This window comes from Lepidochelys kempii, chromosome 24, assembly GCF_965140265.1.
Source record: "Lepidochelys kempii isolate rLepKem1 chromosome 24, rLepKem1.hap2, whole genome shotgun sequence".
Classification (NCBI taxonomy): domain Eukaryota; kingdom Metazoa; phylum Chordata; order Testudines; family Cheloniidae; genus Lepidochelys; species Lepidochelys kempii.
Window position 1 is genome coordinate 5,373,577 of NC_133279.1, and position 21,625 is coordinate 5,395,201.

General features: G+C 46.2%; 1 protein-coding gene across 8 annotated transcripts in view; it reads left to right on the forward strand.

The window, feature by feature from the left end:
• The window catches only part of PIAS3 (protein inhibitor of activated STAT 3), a 36,950-nt gene that overhangs the window by 11,801 nt on the left and 3,524 nt on the right, over window positions 1–21,625 (forward strand). For 6 of the 8 annotated variants that reach the window (XR_012156075.1, XM_073322628.1, XM_073322626.1 and 3 more), the window contains 11 exons: window positions 6,323–6,407; window positions 7,195–7,245; window positions 9,824–9,914; window positions 11,965–12,099; window positions 14,652–14,757; window positions 15,395–15,468; window positions 15,976–16,136; window positions 16,486–16,622; window positions 17,103–17,274; window positions 19,385–19,518; window positions 21,508–21,545. Coding sequence is in view for 6 of the 8 variants with exons in the window: in XM_073322628.1 (XP_073178729.1) it covers window positions 6,323–6,407; window positions 7,195–7,245; window positions 9,824–9,914; window positions 11,965–12,099; window positions 14,652–14,757; window positions 15,395–15,468; window positions 15,976–16,136; window positions 16,486–16,622; window positions 17,103–17,274; window positions 19,385–19,518; window positions 21,508–21,545 (1,184 nt within the window). In the remaining 2 variants the exon portion in view is untranslated. Of the gene's footprint in view, window positions 1–6,322; window positions 6,408–7,194; window positions 7,246–9,823; window positions 9,915–11,964; window positions 12,100–14,651; window positions 14,758–15,394; window positions 15,469–15,975; window positions 16,137–16,485; window positions 16,623–17,102; window positions 17,275–19,384; window positions 19,804–21,507; window positions 21,546–21,625 lie in introns of all 8 variants that reach the window. The other 2 variants (XR_012156076.1, XM_073322630.1) reach the window with 2 other exon arrangements.

A 21,625-nucleotide genomic window follows, 5' to 3' on the forward strand; every position in this document is an offset into this window, starting at 1 on the left:
CCAGTTTTCTGAATTCTGGTATCTAGCAAATATAACTCCCACCCCGAAAATTAGTTGCTTCTTTCTTCTAAACTAAAAATGTTCGCAAAGTTTTGTGTAGTTTTATGTAGGGGATGTACTTCCTACTTTAAGTGGAAACCTCAGTACAACTTCAGCTGTGTAGCTTATGGGGCACTTTCATAATAAGGCCAGGAAGGGAAGAGTTCTGATAAGAAGAGAGGAGTGACAGAAGAAGTAAACCTTCAGGAGAGATTTGAAAGAGGGAAGAGAGCACTTGGTGGATGAAGTCCCTGAGAGCATCTTGGATGTAGGGGACAGCATGATAGAAGGCACAAAACAGGAGGAATAAGGCAAGAGGATTGAAAGAATGTAGGAAGGGACAGCTTTGTGGTTAAGGCATAGGACTAAAGAATCTGGAGAGCTGTGTTCTGCTTCAGAACAAGTCACTTTGAATGCTGGAGATAATATTGACCAGGGCTTAAATTCAGCTGGAGCTGTCCGGAGCGGAGCTCGGATAAATATTTTCAACCCCCCTGTAGTTTTTATAGCATGTTGGGGGTTCTGGGAAATACTCTAAGAAATTAAGCCCTGATATTGACCTACCCTCCAGGGGTATTGAGAAGATGAATGCATTATTGTTCGTGCTCAGATACTAAGGCGATGAAGGCTCCAGTAACATCTATAAATAATGAATAGATGAAAGCAGAGATATAGGTGGGGTGAAACTAGTAAGAAGGGCAGTGAGAAGGGTTTTACCAATGGGGCCGTGAGGAAGAGGTAGATTTTGGTGATACTGACAGAGGAGGAAGAAGAAAGGAGATTTAGTGAGGGACTGGAGAAAGGCCTTAAAGGTGATGCCAGGATTGTCAGAAAGGCTAGCAAGGTTCCGAGCTGGAACAGAGGAAGGAGTCGGAATGCAGCTCTGGCCGGGACAGTGGATGCTCAGGCAGTCAGCATTCCTACCCTGAAGACCTGAGTCTGCGTTGTATGGCATGGGAGTAAAAAGGCATGGAGATCTTGTTGATGAGTTCGGAATAGAAGCCACAAAGTCAAGTCAGAGGGGCTCCTTGTTTGTTAATTCCTTTTTCCGTGTGCAGAGGTTACCACTGAGGGTGCCGATTGTGACTCTTTTGTGGAAGGAAAAGGCCGGGGTAGGGACCATCGAATTGTGGAAGTCAACGAATGGCTACGCAGGTGGTGTCGGAGAGAAGTCTTTGGATTCTTTGACCATGGGATAGTGTTCCATGAAGGAGGAGTGCTGGGCAGAGATGGGCTCCACCTAACGAAGAGAGGGAAGAGCATCTTTGCGAGCAGGCTGGCTAACCTAGTGAGGAGGGCTTTAAACTAGGTTCACCGGGGGAAGGAGACCAAAGCCCTGAGGTAAGTGGGCAAGCAGGATGCCGGGAGGAAGCACAGGCAGAAACGTCTGTGAGGGGAGGGCTCCTACCTCATACTGAGAATGAGGGGCGATCAGCAGGTTATCTCAAGTGCCTATATACAAATGCACAAAGCCTTGGAAACAAGCAGGGAGAACTGGAGGTCCTGGTGAAGGCAAGGAATTATGACGTGATTGGAATAACAGAGACTTGGTGGGATAACGCACATGACTGGAGTACTGTCATGGATGGTTATAAACTGTTCAGGAAGGACAGGCAGGGCAGAAAAGGTGGGGGAGTAGCACTGAATGTAAGGGAGCAGTATGACTGCTCAGAGGTCTGGTATGAAACTGCAGAAAAACCTGAGTGTCTCTGGATTAAGTTTAGAAGTGTGAGCAACAAGAGTGATGTAGTGGTGGGAGTCTGCTGTAGACCACCGGACCAGGGGGATGAGGTGGATGAGGCTTTCTTCCGGCAACTCGCAGAAGCTACTAGATCGCACGCCCTAGTTTTCATGGGCGACGTTAATCATCCTGATATCTGCTGGGAGAGCAATACAGCGGTGCACAGACAATCCAGGAAGTTTTTGGAAAATGTAGGGGACAATTTCTGGTGCAAGTACTGGAGGAGCCAGCTAGGGGGAGAGCTTTTCTTGACCTGCTGCTCACAAACCGGGAAGAATTAGTAGGGGAAGCAAAAGTGGATGGGAATCTGGGAGGCAGTGACCATGAGTTGGTCGAGTTCAGGATCCTGACACAGGGAAGAAAGGTAAGCAGCAGAATACGGACCCTGGACTTCAGGAAAGCAGACTTCGACTCCCTCAGGGAACTGATGGGTAGGATCCCGTGGGGGAATAACATGAGGGGGGAAGGAGTCCAGGAGAGCTGGCTGTATTTCAAAGAATCCCTATTGAGGTTACAGGGGCAAACCATCCCGATGTGTCGAAAGAATAGTAAATATGGCAGGCGACCAGCTTGGCTTAACGGTGAAATCCTTGCAGATCTTAAACATAAAAAAGAAGCTTACAAGAAGTGGAAGATTGGACAAATGACCAGGGAAGAGTATAAAAATGTTGCTCGGGCATGTAGGAATGAAATTAGGAGGGCCAAATCGCATCTGGAGCTGCAGCTAGCAAGAGATGTTAAGAGTAACAAGAAGGGTTTCTTCAGGTATGTTGGCAACAAGAAGAAAGCCAAGGAAAGTGTGGGCCCCTTACTGAATGAGGGAGGCAACCTAGTGACAGAGGATGTGGAAAAAGCTAATGTACTCAATGCTTTTTTTGCCTCTGTCTTCACGAACAAGGTCAGCTCCCAGACTGCTGCGCTGGGCAACACAGCATGGGGAATAGATGGCCAGCCCTCTGTGGAGAAAGAGGTGGTTAGGGACTATTTAGAAAAGCTGGACGTGCACAGTCTATGGGGCCAGATGCGTTGCATCCGAGAGTACTAAAGGAGTTGGTGGCTGTGATTGCAGAGCTATTGGCCATTCTCTTTGAAAACTCATGGCGATCGGGGGAAGTCCTGGACGACTGGAAAAAGGCTAATGTAGTGCCCATCTTTAAAAAAGGGAAGAAGGAGGATCCTGGGAACTACAGGCCAGTCAGCCTCACCTCAGTCCCCAGAAAAATCATGGAGCAGGTCCTCAAGGAATCAATCCTGAAGCACTTACACGAGAGGAAAGTGATCAGGAACAGTCAGCATGGATTCACCAAGGGAAGGTCATGCCTGACTAATCTAATCGCCTTCTATCATGAGATTACTGGTTCTGTGGATGAAGGGAAAGCAGTGGATGTATTGTTTCTTGACTTTAGCAAAGCTTTTGACACGGTCTCCCACAGTATTCTTGTCAGCAAGTTAAAGTATGGGCTGGATGAATGCACTATAAGGTGGGTAGAAAGTTGGCTAGATTGCCGGGCTCAACGGGTAGTGATCAATGGCTCCATGTCTAGTTGGCAGCCGGTGTCAAGTGGAGTGCCCCAGGGGTCGGTCCTGGGGCCGGTTTTGTTCAATATCTTCATAAATGATCTGGAGGATGGTGTGGATTGCACAGTCAGCAAATTTGCAGATGATACTAAACTAGGAGGAGTGGTAGATACGGTGGCAGGTAGGGATAGGATACAGAGGGACTTAGACAAATTGGAGGATTGGGCCAAAAGAAATCTGATGAGGTTCAACAAGGATAAGTGCAGGGTCCTGCACTTAAGACGGAAGAATCCAATGCACAGCTACAGACTAGGGACCGAATGGTTAGGCAGCAGTTCTGCGGAAAAAGACCTAGGGGTGACAGTGGACGAGAAGCTGGATATGAGTCAACAGTGTGCCCTTGTTGCCAAGAAGGCCAGTGGCATTTTGGGATATATAAGTAGGGGCACAGCCAGCAGATCGAGGGACTTGATCGTTCCCCTCTATTCGACATTGGGGAGGCCTCATCTGGAGTACTGTGTCCAGTTTTGGGCCCCACACTACAAGAAGGATGTGGAAAAATTGGAGAGAGTCCAGCGAAGGGCAACAAAAATTATTAGGGGTCTGGAACACATGACTTATGAGGAGCAGCTGAGGGAACTGGGATTGTTTAGTCTGCAGAAGAGAAGAAAGAGGGGGGATTTGATAGCTGCTTTCAGCTACCTGAGAGGTGGTTCCAAAGAGGATGGTTCTAAACTATTCTCCGTTGTAGAAGATGACAGGACAAGGAGTAATGGTCTCAAGTTGCAGTGGGGGAGGTTTAGGTTGGATATTAGGAAAAACTTTTTCACTAGGAGGGTGGTGAAACACTGGAATGCGTTACCTAGGGAGGTGGTAGAATCTCCTTCCTTAGAGGTTTTTAAGGTCAGGCTTGACAAAGCCCTGGCTGGGATGATTTAGTTGGGGATTGGTCCTGCTTTGAGCAGGGGGTTGGACTAGATGACCTCCTGAGGTCCCTTCCAACCCTGATATTCTATGATTCTATGATAACAAATGTCTGCAAATGGTGTGGCCCAGTGGGCCTGGAAAGCTGCTATTGCGTAACAAAGTTTGAGCTCCTCTGTGTTATAGGATGGCTCTGAACTGAGCAATGGTATTGGATAGAAAAGGAGTGATAGGGAGATGGACAGTGGTGAAATTCATGGACCTTGGCCTAGGTCCTGCTATCACCATGTTTAGCGGTTTTGCCATTGACTTGAGCAGGAGCAGGGCCTTGATCTTACTCGAGGACTGAGGAGTGGAAGGCTAGGATGGGAAGTATTAAGATGAGGTCAGAAACCTCTCCAAAGAGCTCGAGTTTATGCTGCCCGGGCAGTTAGCCTGTTTTTGGAGGCTGGCACAAGTTCTGGCAGGTCATCTGCAGAGGAAAGTTTCTGTTTTTCAGACCTCACATTCTTCACATTCTTGAAGTTCAGGAAATTGGAGACGCAAGCTCCTAGCCTGACTGTGGAATCCTCTCTTGCAGAATATAGAGTGGGATTAACTGTATTCTTGGGGAGGCGGGGATGAGGGTGTTCTTGTGCCTAGGAACGTGCTCAGAGTCCTTTTTTAGTGCGTGTTGCAGTATGTACTAACATCTGCCCCAATTCGGTACTGCAGATTTGACATAACTATCTTGAATTTATGTAATGCCTCTCCTCCTAAATGTGATACCAGCGCTCTTTACAAATCTGTCTGATCCCATATGGCCCAATGACACCACCTTTTTGCTGGAATAAACAAACAGTCCAGCTTCCACACACAAGCAAAGCATTGCATGGTAGATGTACGTGACTTTGATTTGTCCTGATCCAGAGGGATGTTGTACATCTGGGATGACTCCAGTGGGAATTGTGGCTGCTTGAAATCTCTTGGGATAGGCATAGGACCTAGAGCAAGTGCAGCAGAGTGCTTTGTGTTTGAAATTCAACAAGATCTGCTGTCTTGTAGGTTACCTGAGCTTACTTGCCGCTCCTGGTTTATTTTAGAAGCACAAAGTTTGCATTACTGGTGGTCTGCTACATTGAAGGCAACTTTTTTAAAGGCAGACTCCTCACTAGGATATTTTACATGAAAATACCTGCACTAGATGAGAAGTAATATCTCCCCTCGAAGTCAGTAGAGTTTAATTCTCAGGAGGACCATGCTTATCCATAAAATTTGCCTCCCTGTCAGTAACTGCTGCTTAAAGTACGTGATTCACCCCCTACGTTGGTTTTTCCTTGTGTTTTGTTTTTTAAGTAAGTGCACAGCTGTTTTTGTATTTTAGATTTATTTAGGACCTTGAGTGTGCCTTCATGCCTGGCGAAGATAAGGAAAAGGTCTATTTCTTATTAGGGGAGTGTGCTCCTACTATAATTACAATAATGACTATAATTTCCAGGGTAGTTTATGACCTCTGGGATTGCCTAGCTGTGTCTTGGCCCACAGACTCCTCCAACCTGATTGCTAACTCCAGGAAGTGCCATTCACCTTGATCATTACTGCTTAGTCAGGAGGTTATGTGGTGAAAATATTAGATCAGGGAACTGGGAGGCGAGGGTTTTTGGATTCTATTTTCAGCTCTGCCACTGGCTGACTGACTCTGGGTAAGCCACTTTGCCTCTCTATGCCTCCGTTTCCTCATCTGTAAAATGCTGGTGACAATACTGTGCTACCTTGCCTGGGCGATGTTGCGTGGTGTTTGTGATGTTCTTTGAGAGCCCCTGACTGGAAGGCATGTTAGAAGCACACGGAATTAAGAATAATTGGTGAGGTGTGGACTACAATCCTTGCTTGTGCACAACTACCATTGAAATCCATGGGAGTTATGACTAAGGACTACTCTGTATTTATACCGCATGTGATGTGTTCTTACGTAATCGTAGATCAGTTTATGAGTGGAAAGGGAGGGAGATTGTTTTTTAGAACGCCTTGCTGACGACCAACCATCCTTCCAGGAGCAGAGAGAGCTCAGCCTTGTGCTCAAGATAATGTTTACCTCCTACTTCTTTTGTTCTTCTACAGCATCTACGAACAGCCAGCGATTTGAAGAGGCGCACTTCACCTTTGCCCTAACACCTCAGCAAGTTCAACAAATTCTCACCTCTAGGTAAGCAAATGGCTGGCTCTTCAGGATCTGTCTGCCCAGTGTGCGTTGCATATGGCTTTTATGCAGGCTTTTCACTTGGCCTCCAGTAGTACTGCCAGGTCAGATGGGGGGAGTGGGGAGGAAGAATTTGGCAAGTGGTTGGGTGGCTGAAACTAACAAAGACAAGGAGGTCAGGTGACATGGGAAAGGGAGCTTGTGTCCCTGAGCACTTTCACTGCAATAACTGGGAATAAAATCCCTGGGCCAGATCCTCAGCTGGTGTAAATTGTGTCACTGCCTTGACCTCAGTGGTGCTATCCCACTTACAGAAGCTGAAGAGCTGACTCCAAGTTGGTATAATGGGATTGACTTTGTATACGTATCAGAGTTAATGATAACTGGATAAAAACATATAAAACTGGCCTCAAGATCATGTTTGCATTGCCAGTACTCTAGCTGGCTTGCTTTATCCCTTTTAGGATATGAAACTGCTCTGCACTAGCAAGGGAATGGATTGGATGATCTAATAAGTCTCTTCTGATTTATTTACTTCATCCTCGACCATGTGTCTGTTCCCTGTCTTCCATTCAACAATATTTTGCTGTACGCCCGTTTGGGGATTTTGGCTGCTAGAGAGAACAGAGTAACCAAAAGCAGAAAGTAGCTTTTACAACTCATGGGCACTTATTCTATTAGTACTAAAAGATATATTATTATTATCATGGTTAATGAGATGTCTATAATGATGTCACTATTCTTATGCCTAGTAAGCAATGCCAGCCATTTAAGCAATCTTTTTCTGTTGCAGAGATATCTTACCAGGTGCCAAATGTGACTACACTGTACAGGTACAATTAAGGTAAGAGTTAGAACAGTTGTATGTCATCTTGATCTGAAAAGTGAATGACCAAAACCCTTTTCTTTGAGCTGCTGTTTTGGCTGTAACATCATAATTTTGGGGAATCAGGCCTTAGCATTCAGTGATTTGGATTTGCATATCTAAGAGCTTGTAGGATTCTGAAACTTTAGGTGCTGTATTGAGACAAAGATCTGAGAAGAGGCAGCTGAGGTCAGACACTAAAGCAAGCAGAATAATTGTGAGAATCCAGGAGACTGAGTGCATGCTATCTGTTTTTCCTCAATGTTCTATGCTGCAGTCGGCTGGCAAAATAGTCATGGACTGCCATGGGAGTTTTGCCTGATGAAGATTCTGTCCTGCTGTTTTTAACCAGCTTTTATGTTTCTATAGACCTGATCTGCTCCTTTTTCTTCTTTCCTTTTTTAAACACTTTTTAAAAGTTTTTTTTTCTTTTTAAAGGGTCACTATTAAAAGTGCAGCAGGAAGCAAAACATGTAGCTTACCTTAAAACTTGCAATATTCTGTTCACAACTCCTCCATACTATTTCTAAACTATATTGCATTTTTGTAAAGTGCCTATTATTTTAAAGGATAAATATCCCAAAGTGGTTCACAAGCTATACTTTGGGAATTGCGGCAGCCAGCTCTGGGGTGTTGACCCTGCAATAACAAGCTAGTGAGCTACGTCTCTCCAATTAGAGGCTCTCTAATCTCCTTTTTCCTGCTCTGTTTGCTCCATTCTTGTACGTAAACAGTACTGTGAAACATACTGGCCTCTTGCTCTCTGAAATGAGTTAGGGAGAAAGACTCTTGTAAATTTCACCTGTGTGACTGAGACAAGCATTATATGTTGGTGGGTAGAAACCTCACCTGCACTTAACCCACCAGAGTGGGATTATAATTTTTTTTTTCAACCAATCTCAACCAGCATCTCTCTTCATATTTTTAGGGGTACAATATCTTCCATTAGTGTTGACAAAGAAGCCTTTGTACAACTTCTGTGGTGTTTGAATGCTTCTCTTTTGCTACAGAGAGAACTATTGCCTCTAGTTGGCAAACTTAAAAATGTGGGATTTAGAAATGAGAATTATATCATAGGAGCCCCATGTGGGCCCAACTTTCTCAGACATGCCTCAGCATGAAAACTTCCCCTGCCTCAGTGCAAGAGAGAGAAGTCTAACCCCTATTTTATCCTTCTCTTTGTCTGGCCTGCAGAGACTGCAGTGGGATAGGTTAGAAAACAATAGGCACAGATTCTGGCCTGGTAGTCACAAGGATCTGCATCGGTGTGACACACCAGGGCTTGTCCTAACAAAAAGCAGACCAGTGTCATATTTGACTCAAGACTGTATGGCAAGTCTCTGGTTTCAGCGTGGGGTGTAGTCTCTCTTTGGCAGTGCAGCCTAATTTGAAACAAAATAAAATGCATGATGGTATGATTAAATGGGATTAGAATTTGAATGCGATCCCATTCTGGGTTTCTCTTGCTGACATTTTTATGCCTGTTGAAGCCAATTGTAAGATATTAAGTGGTGGTAGATGAGCACTGAAAGAAAGGGCAGGGCTACACTGGGAATTTACATCAGCATAGCTATGTCTCTTGGGGGTTTGAAAAATACACACCCCTGAGAGCAGGGCTTTGGACTAGATGACCTCCTGAGGTCCCTTCCAACCCTGATATTCTATGATTATGCCAACCTAACCTCCAGTGTAGACATTGCTAGGTCGATGGAAGAATTCTTCATCAGCCTAGCTACCTCCTCTCCGGAAGGTGGATTACCCACGCTGACAGGAGAACCTCTCCCATTGGCATAGGTAGTGTCTACAGTGGCGCAGTTGCAGTGGTTTAAGTGTAGACCCACCCTAAGTAATAACTAAGCTCTCCTCCTGCTGCAAGATTTACATTCAGATAAATGTAATTTCATTTTAGTTCCTCAGATGGTTGTAAGTTATTTTTAAATGACTTTAAATTTCTGTAGCTCCTTTCACCGGGTAATTTATAGATGCTGCACCACTGAAGAGCGCTCCTCTCTGGGATGGAGGGCAGCAACCATATGGCACCAAGCATGCTTCATAACAGCTGGTTGTGTGGGAATTTTAACTGTGAGAACAAGGCAAATTCAACCTTCACTCTTACTAAAGTAGCAGATAGGGCATCCGTTTTTAAGGCCTCATCCAAAATATTCCCACATGGGAAACCGAATGGAGCTCAGTTTATCTGCCGTGGAAGGCTGACAGGCTTAAGACAACATGGCTTGACTTTGAACTTGTCGTTCTGGGGAGTTTAGGTTTTTCAGACCAGATCACTGATAACCTCCGCCTGGGACATGCATGATGTACACTAGTAATTGGTTTTAGTTGCTGTCATCTATGGAACTTGCATTTGGAACCAATAGAGTTTCTGTGTGGAGTGTGTAGAATACATTTGTTGTACATGTGACATTTTTGTGTACTCACATGTATTCCAGGCATTGATATGTTTGGCTTGAAAAATGTTCTCTTTCTAAAGAAAAGTTTTAGCTGCCATTCTGTGTGAATGTCACCACTCATTTGCCAGTTGCTCCCTCCTGCTTCTTAGGTTTTGCTTGTGTGAAACCAGCTGTCCCCAAGAAGATTATTTCCCTCCTAATTTATTTGTCAAGGTCAATGGAAAACTCTGCCCTCTGCCTGTGAGTAAACTTCATTCCTTGCTTATATGGGAGACGGGGGGCCAAATTCTGCCCTGAAGTATGCAACCACAACTCCCGCTAAGCTTTGTGGGAGCTATACATATATATCAGAGATTCAAAGTTGGCTCTAAGAACTGAATGGTGCTATTAGAATGTCCTAGTGATCTTGTTACATGCTGGTGAACTGGTTTGGAAGGAATAACTTACCCAAACTTTTGCCTGTTCCTTTAATTGAACACTAAGCTACTTGGTTATAACTTGTACTGTGAAGCAGAAGTGCCAGAATAGCATAAGAGAAGCTGATCCTGCAATAATTCAACCTGACTCAAAATGAGAATTAACAGAATTCTCACTTGAGAACCTGTACTGCTTGTGAGATTTCTGGCCTAGTTCAATAGATCCAAGTGGAGATAAGCACGGGAGCCAGGATTTTCAGAGGGGGAGGCTGGGTCGTTGTTTAGGCTGCCATCTTTAGATGTCTTAAATGGGTCTGATTTTCAGAAAGCACTGAACCACTCACTTTCTGAATATCAGGCTCCGTTAGGGAGTTTCAGGTTTGTCCTGTGAAACCTTTGGATGTTCCTCTGAACTGAGCATTTCTGAGGCTAGTCTGTCACCAACTTAATATCCCAGTTTGGTGATCTCCATTAATATTATGGCTTGGAAGTGGCCTCTTCATAATTCAGGTTGAGTCCTTAGAAAGCTTTATTTTAGTACTATTATTCTGGGCTTGGAAAACTCCTTTGGCCTGGAAGTTGCCAGATTCCCCCCGCTGCAGTTCTGAAGGTTCAGGGTTCAAAGCCCTCTTGATGCAGAATAGGGGAATTCTGGAAATGGAATTTGGTTTTATTTTTTCCTCTTAACCAAAAGCTAGGAAATTACATACAAAAAGCTCTGTAAAAAGATTATTTCAGTTTCAAAACCAAGCATTTGAAAGGAATGAAATGCTGCCTTTACAGTCACCTGTGCAACCTCAGTTATGTCCCGTGTGTGAATGTATTATGATAGTTATTGCTTATTGTCTTACTTTTTTTTCCCCCCCACAGGACCCCTACCTCATTCAGTGCACAGAACAGACACACAATTGTGGCAGAATTAAGGTTATGAGGGCAACCATAACTCTGGCATTTTCTAACCTTTGAGTGCTTGACTTTGTAACTAAATGACATTCTTTTAATGCAGTTTTTTGTATGTAATAGAGAATAGAAGGTCTCTGGCCTGAAGAGTGTAGAATCTGAACAAGGCACGATACTCTCATTCACATAAAGGGTCTGTAGCTGCTTTAATATGTCCTACATGACTAAGCTGGAATGGGAAGCAGTGAATTTTCATTAATTTGCATTATATTGTGGTCCATTTTCTCACCAGTGCTGGAGGTTTTACTTGTGTCTCTGTAGTGCTGTGCCCCCAAGCCCACGAATGTCCTCATGAGAGAGACACATGGAAAGAGCAATTCTTACCCCCTCTTTAAGGCTTTTTACAGTTAACACATTGAAACTGGGACAAGTAACCCATGTATCTTCCTGAGGCAGACATTGAAAGGGAAACATTGCCCCAGTCTTTTTGAAGATCCTGTCTTAGTGATTCCTGTTCCATTGGGTACTATCTGCCTCTTAAATCTTATAGCATGGGTATAGCATGTGTAGTCTGAATTGCATCTTCAGCTTCCTATGCCGAGACAAGAAAACCCTTTTTTTTTTGTCCAAAATAAATAACCTTACAGAAAGCCCGCAAGAAAGCTGCAGCCAGAACTGTTTGGTTAAACGAAAACACTTTGTGCACGTCAGTATTGGAGGAGGGCTTGGAGTTGGTTGTGAAATTAAAACGGATCATAGAATATGAAACTAGCTCCAATTCCATGTTGTATTAGCTGAGGTTAAAATTCCCTTGTGTTGCTGCAGGGTTTTGATTGTTCAGATGTTGCGCTGGTGGGGAGGGGGACCTCAGGATAAAGCCAGCTATAAAAGAGTAGGGTCTGCAGTATGTCATACAGGGCATTGACCCTGTAAGGAAACTTGGTTGATCTCAAATAGCTTCCTTGCCTTTGCAGGGCTATCTGCCGCCCACTAAAAATGGTGTGGAGCCAAAACGACCGAGCCGTCCCATCAACATCACTCCTTTGGTGCGGCTTTCGGCAACTGTTCCCAATACGATCATTGTGAACTGGTCCTCCGAGTTCGGCAGAGTAAGTGACGTCAGGCACAGCAGGTGCTGAGCCTTTTTAAGCCAAAGGATTTTTCCCCGGCAAGTAGATATTGTAATGAACCTGTGGCCTCCTAGGTCTTCATAATTGTCATTGTGCAGCACACCATAGCAACTCAGACCTGCATGGTGACTTCAGGGAGAGTGTGCTGGACCTCCTGCTCTGAAAGCATGGACTCCTACTACTTGAGCTAAGAGAGAATCTCCATTAGCTATTAACAGCAGAAGGCTTATGAGACACAGATCAGCAAGTCTGATTACATCCAATATAGGCTGGTAGCTTGGCACTGTGACAAATGTGGGCATTTTGGTAGTATATGTATTATCCCTGTGCATGTATCAGTTTTCCCTCTGGTCTTTGCATTGCTATACACTGAGTGTAAAGGGAGGGGATGGAGGTGTCTGACTCACGCAGCAGCCTGCTTGGAGACCATTGTCATTGACAAACTGAATAAAGTCTACACATGTGAACAAAGGATCCGTAGAGACAATGCAAATCCCAATGGCCAGGACAATCTCATCTTCTTCTCGGCTGTTGGTTACGAGGAGATTTCCCTCTACCTCTCCGCAGGGAAGCAGAGCAAAGGCCCCAAGCTGGGGAACAAAGTAGAAAGGTGTCAGGGGGCTGGGGTAAGAGCAGAGGTAGGGTTCTGACCTGGTGCAGCTAGGTTGATCTAATTTTTAAGTGTCGACCAGGCCTGAGAGAGAGAGTCAGTCAGGATGGATTCTTCAGGAGCTTGGCTGGGTGAAGTCCTGGCATTGGCCAGTCTGAACTTTTGCTTCTCTGCCAACCTCAGGACTTTCCGATTCTGTAGGCCAGGTGACTAATAAACTGTTACCTTGTTTTGAAAAGGCTTCCTGGTGTCACTGCAATAACTTCCTGAGAGCGTGGCACCCTGAAGAGGTAGCACAAGTCTCCCACAGGAGTCTGGCTTGGCTGGACTAGCTGCAGGGAGCCCCTGAGAGACATAGGGAGTGCTGGCACCCAAACACCCAGTTTTGGAATCATGGAAGCCTCAGGCCTGCCCCTGTAAAATTGTGGATCTTTGGAATCTGGCACGCTAAAGGGGTCACACACAAGAGACTGGTTACAGGCTGCGGCATAGGCCAGACAGTCGATCCATGACAGCTGGTGGGAGAAGGGCAGATTCTGAATGGAACAGGAGTATTTTGCAATAAGTGACGCCCAGCAGTAAAAACAAGGTTAGTCAAAGAAAATGGCAGAAAATAGCGTATAACCACCTTCCTAAGAAGAACATCACAGAGCTGTGCAGGGAGAGAGAGAGGTAAGCATTGGGAAGTTAAACAAGGCACAGCTGATTGCGGGGCTGGGCGGGATGAGGAGGCCAGGAGCAGAGGTCCAGACCTAGGCAGGATTCTGAGAGAGTCCGAGGATGGCAGAGGCGGTAGCCACAGCTTCTGCAGCAGCAGCTGGACATCTGCAGGGCTCAGTTCCCCAGCTCTGGAGCTGGAGTGGCAGAAGCTAGAGCTGGACGCAAAAAGGCTCTGGATGGAGGAATTGAGGCTGAAGATCAAGGTCTGGCTACTAGAGGACCGTGAAATGGGATGTGGAAAAGCAGTTGAATGAAGGACAAAAGGGAACAGTAAGTGGGGGGAGACTGTAGGATGCCTCCCCTGCAGGGGGCAGAGGTGCTAAATTATTGGTCCCATTCCAGGGAGGGAGGGGAAGAGATGTCTACCTCCCCACCTTTGAGAAAGTTTGTGAGTTGAACCAAATTCCCCTGCAGACTGGCTGCGTAGTGTCACTCCCTTACTGGGTCCCCAAACCACTGAGGCACATACTCAAGTGGACTGGACTGATGCTGGGAACTATGAACCGTTCAAGAGAGCCTTATTGCGTACATTTGACTTAGCACCTGAGGCCTATGAGAAAAGGTTTTGGGGTGTACAAAAGAGCAAGCGGGTGATGTACATGGAGGTTGGCACCTTGCTAGGCAGTTGTTCCCACAGTGGGGCAAAGGGGCCAGTGTCCCCACTCTGGAAACTTTGTATGACCTGAGGAGTTTAGAGCACTTGTGTGAAATGTGTCCCCTGGAGCTTTAAGTGTGGTTAGTGGATTGAACACCTAGAATTCACATAGTGCGGGCCAGTTGGCAGATCAGTTTGTAGACAATAGGCCCAGCTACCAAAGGGGAGTGGCCTAAAGCTTGGATCCCCTTGTGGAGGCTCCCCAAAAGTTGGATTTGGATAAACCCAAAATGGCGTGGTGGAGGGACAGCTGATCCCAGTAGACCCCTGCTGAGGGACCCCAAAGACCTGAGGTACAACTCCTGAAAAGGAGCCAGGGCTAGTGTGCGAGCACACAAGAATTTTTCATTGAAAGGGCCTGTTTTGGTGTGGGTCTGTATAGACATTAAGGAGGGTGTTATACAGGTACAAAGCGTCGCTAGTAATTGTTAAAAATCCCTTTTTACAGAACTGTACAGTTACGCCAGGCTTCGCAAACAGAGACGAGCCCTCTTTATAGTTTGCTTTGTAGGCTAGAAGGCCTAACATCAGTCTTTCTGTCAACAGAACTACTCTCTGTCAGTTTACCTGGTGAAACAGCTGACTTCAGTCACACTGCTACAGAAGCTGAGAGCCAAGGGCATTCGGAACCCAGACCACTCCCGGGCCCTGAGTGAGTAGCTGCTGCTTTACGTTTTTCAACCATTTGTTACATGATCTCTAGCTGAATAGGTGTGAATCCTGCTACAGCAAACTAGTCAAGCACAAATTCCCATAAGCCCTCTTTCAAACACATATACACACAAGGTTACACATGCAAGCAGTCCCATTTTTATGAAAAGCATGAACTGCAGTTGAAAACAAAGATACCTGAGTTGTGAGTGGAGGGAAGGGGGTTAAACTGCCTGGCTGCTGGGAACGTCATGGGAGGAGCTCCACGTAAAAATTCACAAGGCCGCTCTTCTCCTTAAAACCCCTCTGTGCTGTGATGTCTATCCAACACTTAAGAATGGTTAGTCAACTGGTGTGCTGTGCTTGCTGCTTAGTACACTAATCATATGCTGGCTCACCGGTAGCGTGTTCCCTTTGTCTATCGTTTCCACTTGTTTCCTCTTAAAGGTAGGTTGTAAGATCTTTTTTGTTCTGTGCCCAAGGAAGCCCTGATTGGGGCCTCTAGGGTCTAATATAATAGAAATATCAAGTTTGCTACCATATCACTTCCTAGAAAGATAACTTCATATTATAAGATATATAATCTTAAAAATATCACTAACACTTTTGATAGACCTGAGAAACTTTTTTCCTTTCAGTCAAAGAAAAATTAACAGCTGATCCCGACAGCGAGATAGCGACAACGAGCTTACGGGTTTCTCTCATGTGTCCGGTGGGTTCTATACGAGTTCTCTATGCTTCAGCATCCACCTTGTGTTTGCCTAAAAATGTCGTGTGGTAACACCAATACGAATGCTGCTGTTCCGGTTTTATAAAAGGTTCCCTTCCTTAGGAGTCTTTTATTAAACCAGCTCCCTTTTCCCCATGCGTAAAAGTTCGCTGGAAATGTTGATCCAAACTTTTCAGCATAGACACCTGTATGTATATAGTATTTTCTGGGGTTAGCCTAAAATGTGTGATACTGACTAAGGCTGTGCAAAGTTTTCCACTTTGTATGTATGTGTGGGGTGGGAGGTCCAAGGAGGTTCAGCTTTCCCATCCCTGGTGAAGCCGTAGTTGATGCTACATTACATACCCCTCCTGGCATAAGTTTGGCTCTCTGGGCACGTTCAGTGAAAGGGCCAGAATAGGAAAAAATTGAATTTGTTGGTTTCTCACGGTGCCCCGTGAAAGTGCTTTGTACTAAAGCATGTTAATTTCTCCTTTCTCCGTCTTCCAGCTCGGTAAGATGAGGCTAATAGTGCCCTGCCGAGCCATTACCTGCACCCACCTCCAGTGCTTTGACGCTGCGCTCTACCTTCAGATGAACGAGAAGAAACCTACATGGACCTGCCCTGTGTGTGATAAGAAAGCCCCCTATGACAGCCTGATCATTGATGGGTAAGCTGAGTAGGTTTCTGGGTCCAAGCCCCAGCCTGGAAACTATTTGTAGTTTAATGTTGGTATGTACAGACAGTCCCTGCCTTGAACAACTTAGTCTAAGATTCCCACTCATTCCACATAGACCAGCCTGACTCTTGGTCAGTACTGGCCTGAGCTGGACTTGAACCCAGGACTTTGAAATGTAATTCTCTGTATTTCATTTACTAGTCCCCTGAGCCCCATCCAACCCCCTCATGTCTGTAACATCAACACCCAATTGTTCAGGGCCAGGCAGGCTTCCTCAGAGGTGCGGGTCTTTTCATTGATGGCTTTTTTCAGCTTATGCTCTTGCTCATCTGCGTGACAGGTTGTTCATGGAAATCCTCAACTCGTGCACAGACTGCGATGAGATCCAGTTTATGGAAGATGGCTCCTGGTGTCCCATGAAGCCCAAGAAAGAAAACCAGGAGGTGTGCCCGACGTCTACGTACAATGGGATTGAGGGTACGGGAGCTATGGGCACCATCTCTTTAAAAATGTCTTGCTTTTCCGTAGCACCTTTCTCTGGAAGGGTCCAAAAGCATTTCAGATACTTGAAATACAATCAGTATATAGGGATCGCTGCACCACTGAAGTGCAGCCAAGAAACACAGCAAGTGTTTAACAATGCACAGCAGTGCTACATAATAGCTTACAATGGGAAAGGAAGAAGAATCCCATGTCCAGTTGAAACCGCAGAGGGTAATTCTAGGTAGGCCGAATGCAAGTACTAGAGCTGAAATTTAGTTAGGACGCTAGTGTTAATACCCTGTCTGTTATAAAAAGGGATGATGCTTTTATTATGAGGCTTAATTAATATTTGCAAAATGCTTTGAGATCCTCAGATGGAAGATGCTGTAGAAGTGCAAAGCTTCTTTGTGGGGCAATGCTTTGCCTTCAGCTACCTTGGCCAACTGCAGCTTCTTGCTTCCCCTCTCTCTGCAGCCAGCCCCCTTTATGCTGTGGGCTCCGATGGAAAGCACTCCTTGGAGAGCAAAAAGAAAGTGGAGGTCATCGACCTCACGCTGGACAGCTCATCAGATGAGGAGGAGCCTCCTGTCAAGAAACAGTGCCCTGTCTCCACTGTGGCTATCCCGTCGGCCGTAGGGCCCAAGGGGTAGGAAACGTCTTATAAACCCTTTCTGGGTTTTCGTCTTTGCCTTCTTTCCTGTATGCTGCAGATGTCACAGTAACAAGGAGAGGCAGCTTGTCCCATAGATAGGAAATGTATTGGACCAGGCCAGTGGTCTCCATAGTCCTGTGTCCTGTCTCTGGAAGTCCATACAGGATGCTTAGGGAAGGCAAACCCTCCACTCTCCCAGTAATACACGTTGCCAGTTGTACTGACGCCATAGTATAAAGGGGTAGGAGGCACATCTCGGCTTGACCCTGGGCCATGATCAGAGCGTCCCCTGAAGCAAAGGGATTGATAGCCTGTGTCACTTTTGTAGATGCCGTTTTCATTCATGTGTCTCCTTTTTTAATTCACAGAGTGTGATGTTTCACTAACTCGCTGTAGCCCTCGTTATATTTGAGTTTCACAATCGCTTCATGTTGAACTGCTGCCCACTCAGATATAGCAGTGTGTTTGGGGAATTGTACTGATTTCAGAGGCCTGGAATATGTAGTATGTGAATGACAACTCTGGTGGTTTTTTTGCTGATTTGACTAATGGACAAAAATGCAGGAGTTGGTATCAACTTTTGTGCATAGAATTTCTGTTTAGAGCAGGAAAGACCATGCTTTTCCCTTGTCTGTGTTCCAAACGTTAGACACCATTTAAGAGAGAAATTAATTTGGGCATTGTCCTCTCTCCATGGCACACGTGTTGTGCCCCATCCTTGGTCAGTCCTTTGTGCCCCTGGGAGTGCATGCCTCAGACTTTGGGAAACACTGTCTGATAGGATTGTGGCTTATATTGCTTCTTCAACAGCAGCAGGATCAGCCACTGTATGATGAAGGGGCCTTTGTGCATGTCACTTAGAGTACGTCTACACTGGTATAAACAAATAAATATAATTTCCCACGGCAGCGAGTCTCAGAGCTCGGGTCAGCTGACTGCGGATGGTGCTATGGGACTGCAAACAGCAGTGTAGCCGTTCCTGTACGAGCTGGAGCCCAGGCTCTGAGACCTACTGCCCCTTGCTGGGTGACAGACCTGGGTCCCACCTGAGCAGGAACATCTACGCTGCTGTATTTAATCTGATGGCACGAACTCCGCAAGTCTGAGTCAGTTGACCCAGGCTCGAAGACTTGCGGCTGTGGTGGTGGTGGTGATTATTATTTTTGCAGTGTAGATATACCTGTAGTTTCTCTGACCCAGATCCACAAACAGGTATTGAAATCAGTGGAAGATCCTTTGCAGATCTGGGCCTCAGTTTCTCCATCATTAAAACAGGAAGAATGATACTGACCTTCTATGAGATCTACTGACAACAAGCGATGGATAAGAGCAGGGTGATGGGATCCTCCTCTGTGTAATGGGGATAAATAACACTTCCCCACCTCACAGGGGAGTTGGGAGGATAAACACGAAAGGTTGTGAGGCGCTCAGGTAGTGCCATAACGGGGGGCTATATAAGTACCTTAGATCCAAGTCACATTTTTTTTTTTAGTGGTTTTTATTTTAGCAGTGTATCTTTAAACAGGTGATCTCGTGTTCTTTCTCTTCCTAGTAGTAATATCTGGCTTTTATATAGCTCTTTCCATCCATAGACTTCAGAGCATGCTTTCCACTAGAGGTCAGTAGCGTTATCCCCATTTTACAGATGGGGAAACAGAGGCACAGATTGGGGAAGTGATTTGCCCAAGGTCACCCAGCAGGCCAGTGACAGAGCCAGGTATAGAACCCTGGTCTCCTGAGTCCCAGTCCAGTGCTCTGCCCACTGCACGACACTGGCTTCCCTATATGCACAAGCTGAGGGCATAGGTAGGACAGCCGATAACAGTCCTGGGATGGAGGCACTGCACAAGAGTGCAGCTAGTCACTGATAAACTCTGAAGCTGAGGCCTAATGGGGCTGGGTGTTCAAGACAGATGGTGACGCTGCGTCTGTGTCTCATTTCCCATGGTGGGGTGGGGCCTGCTGCTTGGTGTCCAGTATTGTCTCTCGGGGTTTCTTGCTGGTGCTTCACTGTCCCTGACTTTAAGGGCAGGCTGCTGGTGTGTTTCACACCCGGAGTTACGGTTGCTTTGCTCTGCCTTATTGGGTTTCTGTTCCATTTCAGGGTGTTAAATGTTGATCACCAGCCATCCTCTGTGCTTCGAAGTCCTCCCATGGCAGCTATCGGCAGCGACTATCTCTCCAGCCTCCCAATCCCTGAATACCATCCTTCCTACCAGGTGCCATCAGAGATTCAAGGTAAGGAGAGCAGCGCTTTCCAAATCACCTATTCGGGCAACTGTACCAGTTTACCAGACCAAGACCTCAGCTGTAGCAACCAGCGCCCATGGCCTCCAAATCAGTTATGGATGATCTAACCCACAAAGGTACTTGGGCTGCTCTTTCGCCCAGCCTTGCACGGCTTGGAGCAGCCTCATGACTGTTGCAGATCAGAGCACGTATCGTTGAATGGCAGAGTTCTCTTAGACAGGAAGCAGGAGCCTGAAGTACCAGCCCTGGTGCGAGATTTCTGCAGACCTGCAGGTGAGCGCCTTAGTGAGGCAGAATAATTGAAAACTGATGATTAGTAACAGAGGATAGAGAAGACTTAGCTATTAGCTGGCCTAGTGGCTAATGCTTTTCATGACCAGAGACTTCCATTCCTGGTCTTGCTCCTGTGGCTGCCATAAGGGGAAGTGGAGGCAGCCAGCTCCACCCTGGAAGAGTCGAGAGACTTGTGTCATTCATTGTAACCTCCTCAGACCTGATCTAAGATTGCAAGGCAATAGTTCACTGATCTAGAAAACAGCTTCCTGTCATCTGAGTCTCTCCAAGTTGTTCACAAAAATCACTCGCCATTCCCCACTGAAGGAGACCTTAAAATTCCAGCTTTACAGATGGGGACAGAGAGAGGTGAGAGAGAGAGAAAGTGACTTGCCCTGAGGTCGCACAGCAAGTCAGTGGCAGAGACAGGACGAGCAGTGTTCTAATTTCCAGTCCCACGCATAGACCACTGAGCACACTCCCTCTCCTCCTCCTTGGCTGGTGGAACACTTGCACGGTAACAGGCTGATGGCCTGTTAGAAAGCTTTGATAAACTAGGTGGTTCCTAGCTGTCTGGCATCAGCACACAGGGCATGGGTGTCCATTTCGGGTTGTACAAAAAGTTTCATTTCATCCTGCCGGAATCGGAGGAGGGATTTGAACCCACATCCCCTCCCTCCTGCGTGAGGCCTAGAGAGTCTCTCTCTCTGGCCCAATGAATATTTAACGGTTTATGCAAAGTGGAACAGTTGCAACAGAAAAGACTGAGGGCAGCCCACCCAGAGTAGCCTGTAGCCTAGTGGGTGAGGTGCTCACCAGGGAGGGGGTCGATCTGCAGTCAGGTCCCTGCTCCAGAGGAGTGATTCTGTCTCCCCCATCCCAGGCAAGTTTCAGGTTGACCGAAACTGCATTTTTTGACAAAACCCCAAAAACCTCTTTGCCCAGCTCTAGCCCTGAGCTTTGTGATGCTAAGGACCTCGGGTGCATTTTTCTTTCAAAATGCACCCAACACCAGCATCTGGGCCATTCCGCTTTGGGACATTGCCTCCCTAAATTCCACTTGTAGCTTCTGTTTGTAGACATGCTTTGCACTCCCCCATCCTGAGCTGCTCGGTAGCGTTGCTGAGTGCTGTTAAACAGCTGCTGTGTTCCACCCCCGAGATAGCTGGCACTTCAGCAGTGCATGATGTTAAGGATTCTTATTTAAAGTGAATCCTATAGATAGTTGGCAAATGTGCTCGTAAATTTTGCACAGTGATGCTGGGACTCGCACCCAATTTAAGGTTCCCTAACACTGTGTGAGAATCTAGCCCCCGATGTATTTCAACACCAAGGCTACATGATCAGTTACAGATGGCTTTGTAGCCCACTGGGGAGTGTGCACCAGAGGACCCCCTCTGGCAATCTACAGAGGATACTAGTTGTGGCAACTGCAGCTACAGAGCCGTAGCTCGTTAGCTCAAGCTGTAGCAGCTTATGCTTTTAGCTCTGGAAGTCCCCACTTCTCTCCCTGATGTTGGCCAAGAAGGCAGCCATCACAGTCCGTTACTGACCTACAATATTGAGGTGGATCCAGATGTAACCGTCTCTAAAGAATCAGTTAGATCCCATCCCATTAGTTGACTCTTAAAATCTAGCACAAATTGGCTCCCTCCCCCATAAATTTATTTACCATTAAGATATTTTCCACTTTTATTTTTCTAGGTCTGGATTTGTTTACCTTCCTTCAAAGTGAAAATCAGGTAAGGTTGTGTGGGGGGCTCTCTCCTCTCTCTCTCTCTCTCTCTCTCTCTCTCTCTTTTTTTTTCCCCCCTCTCCTCCC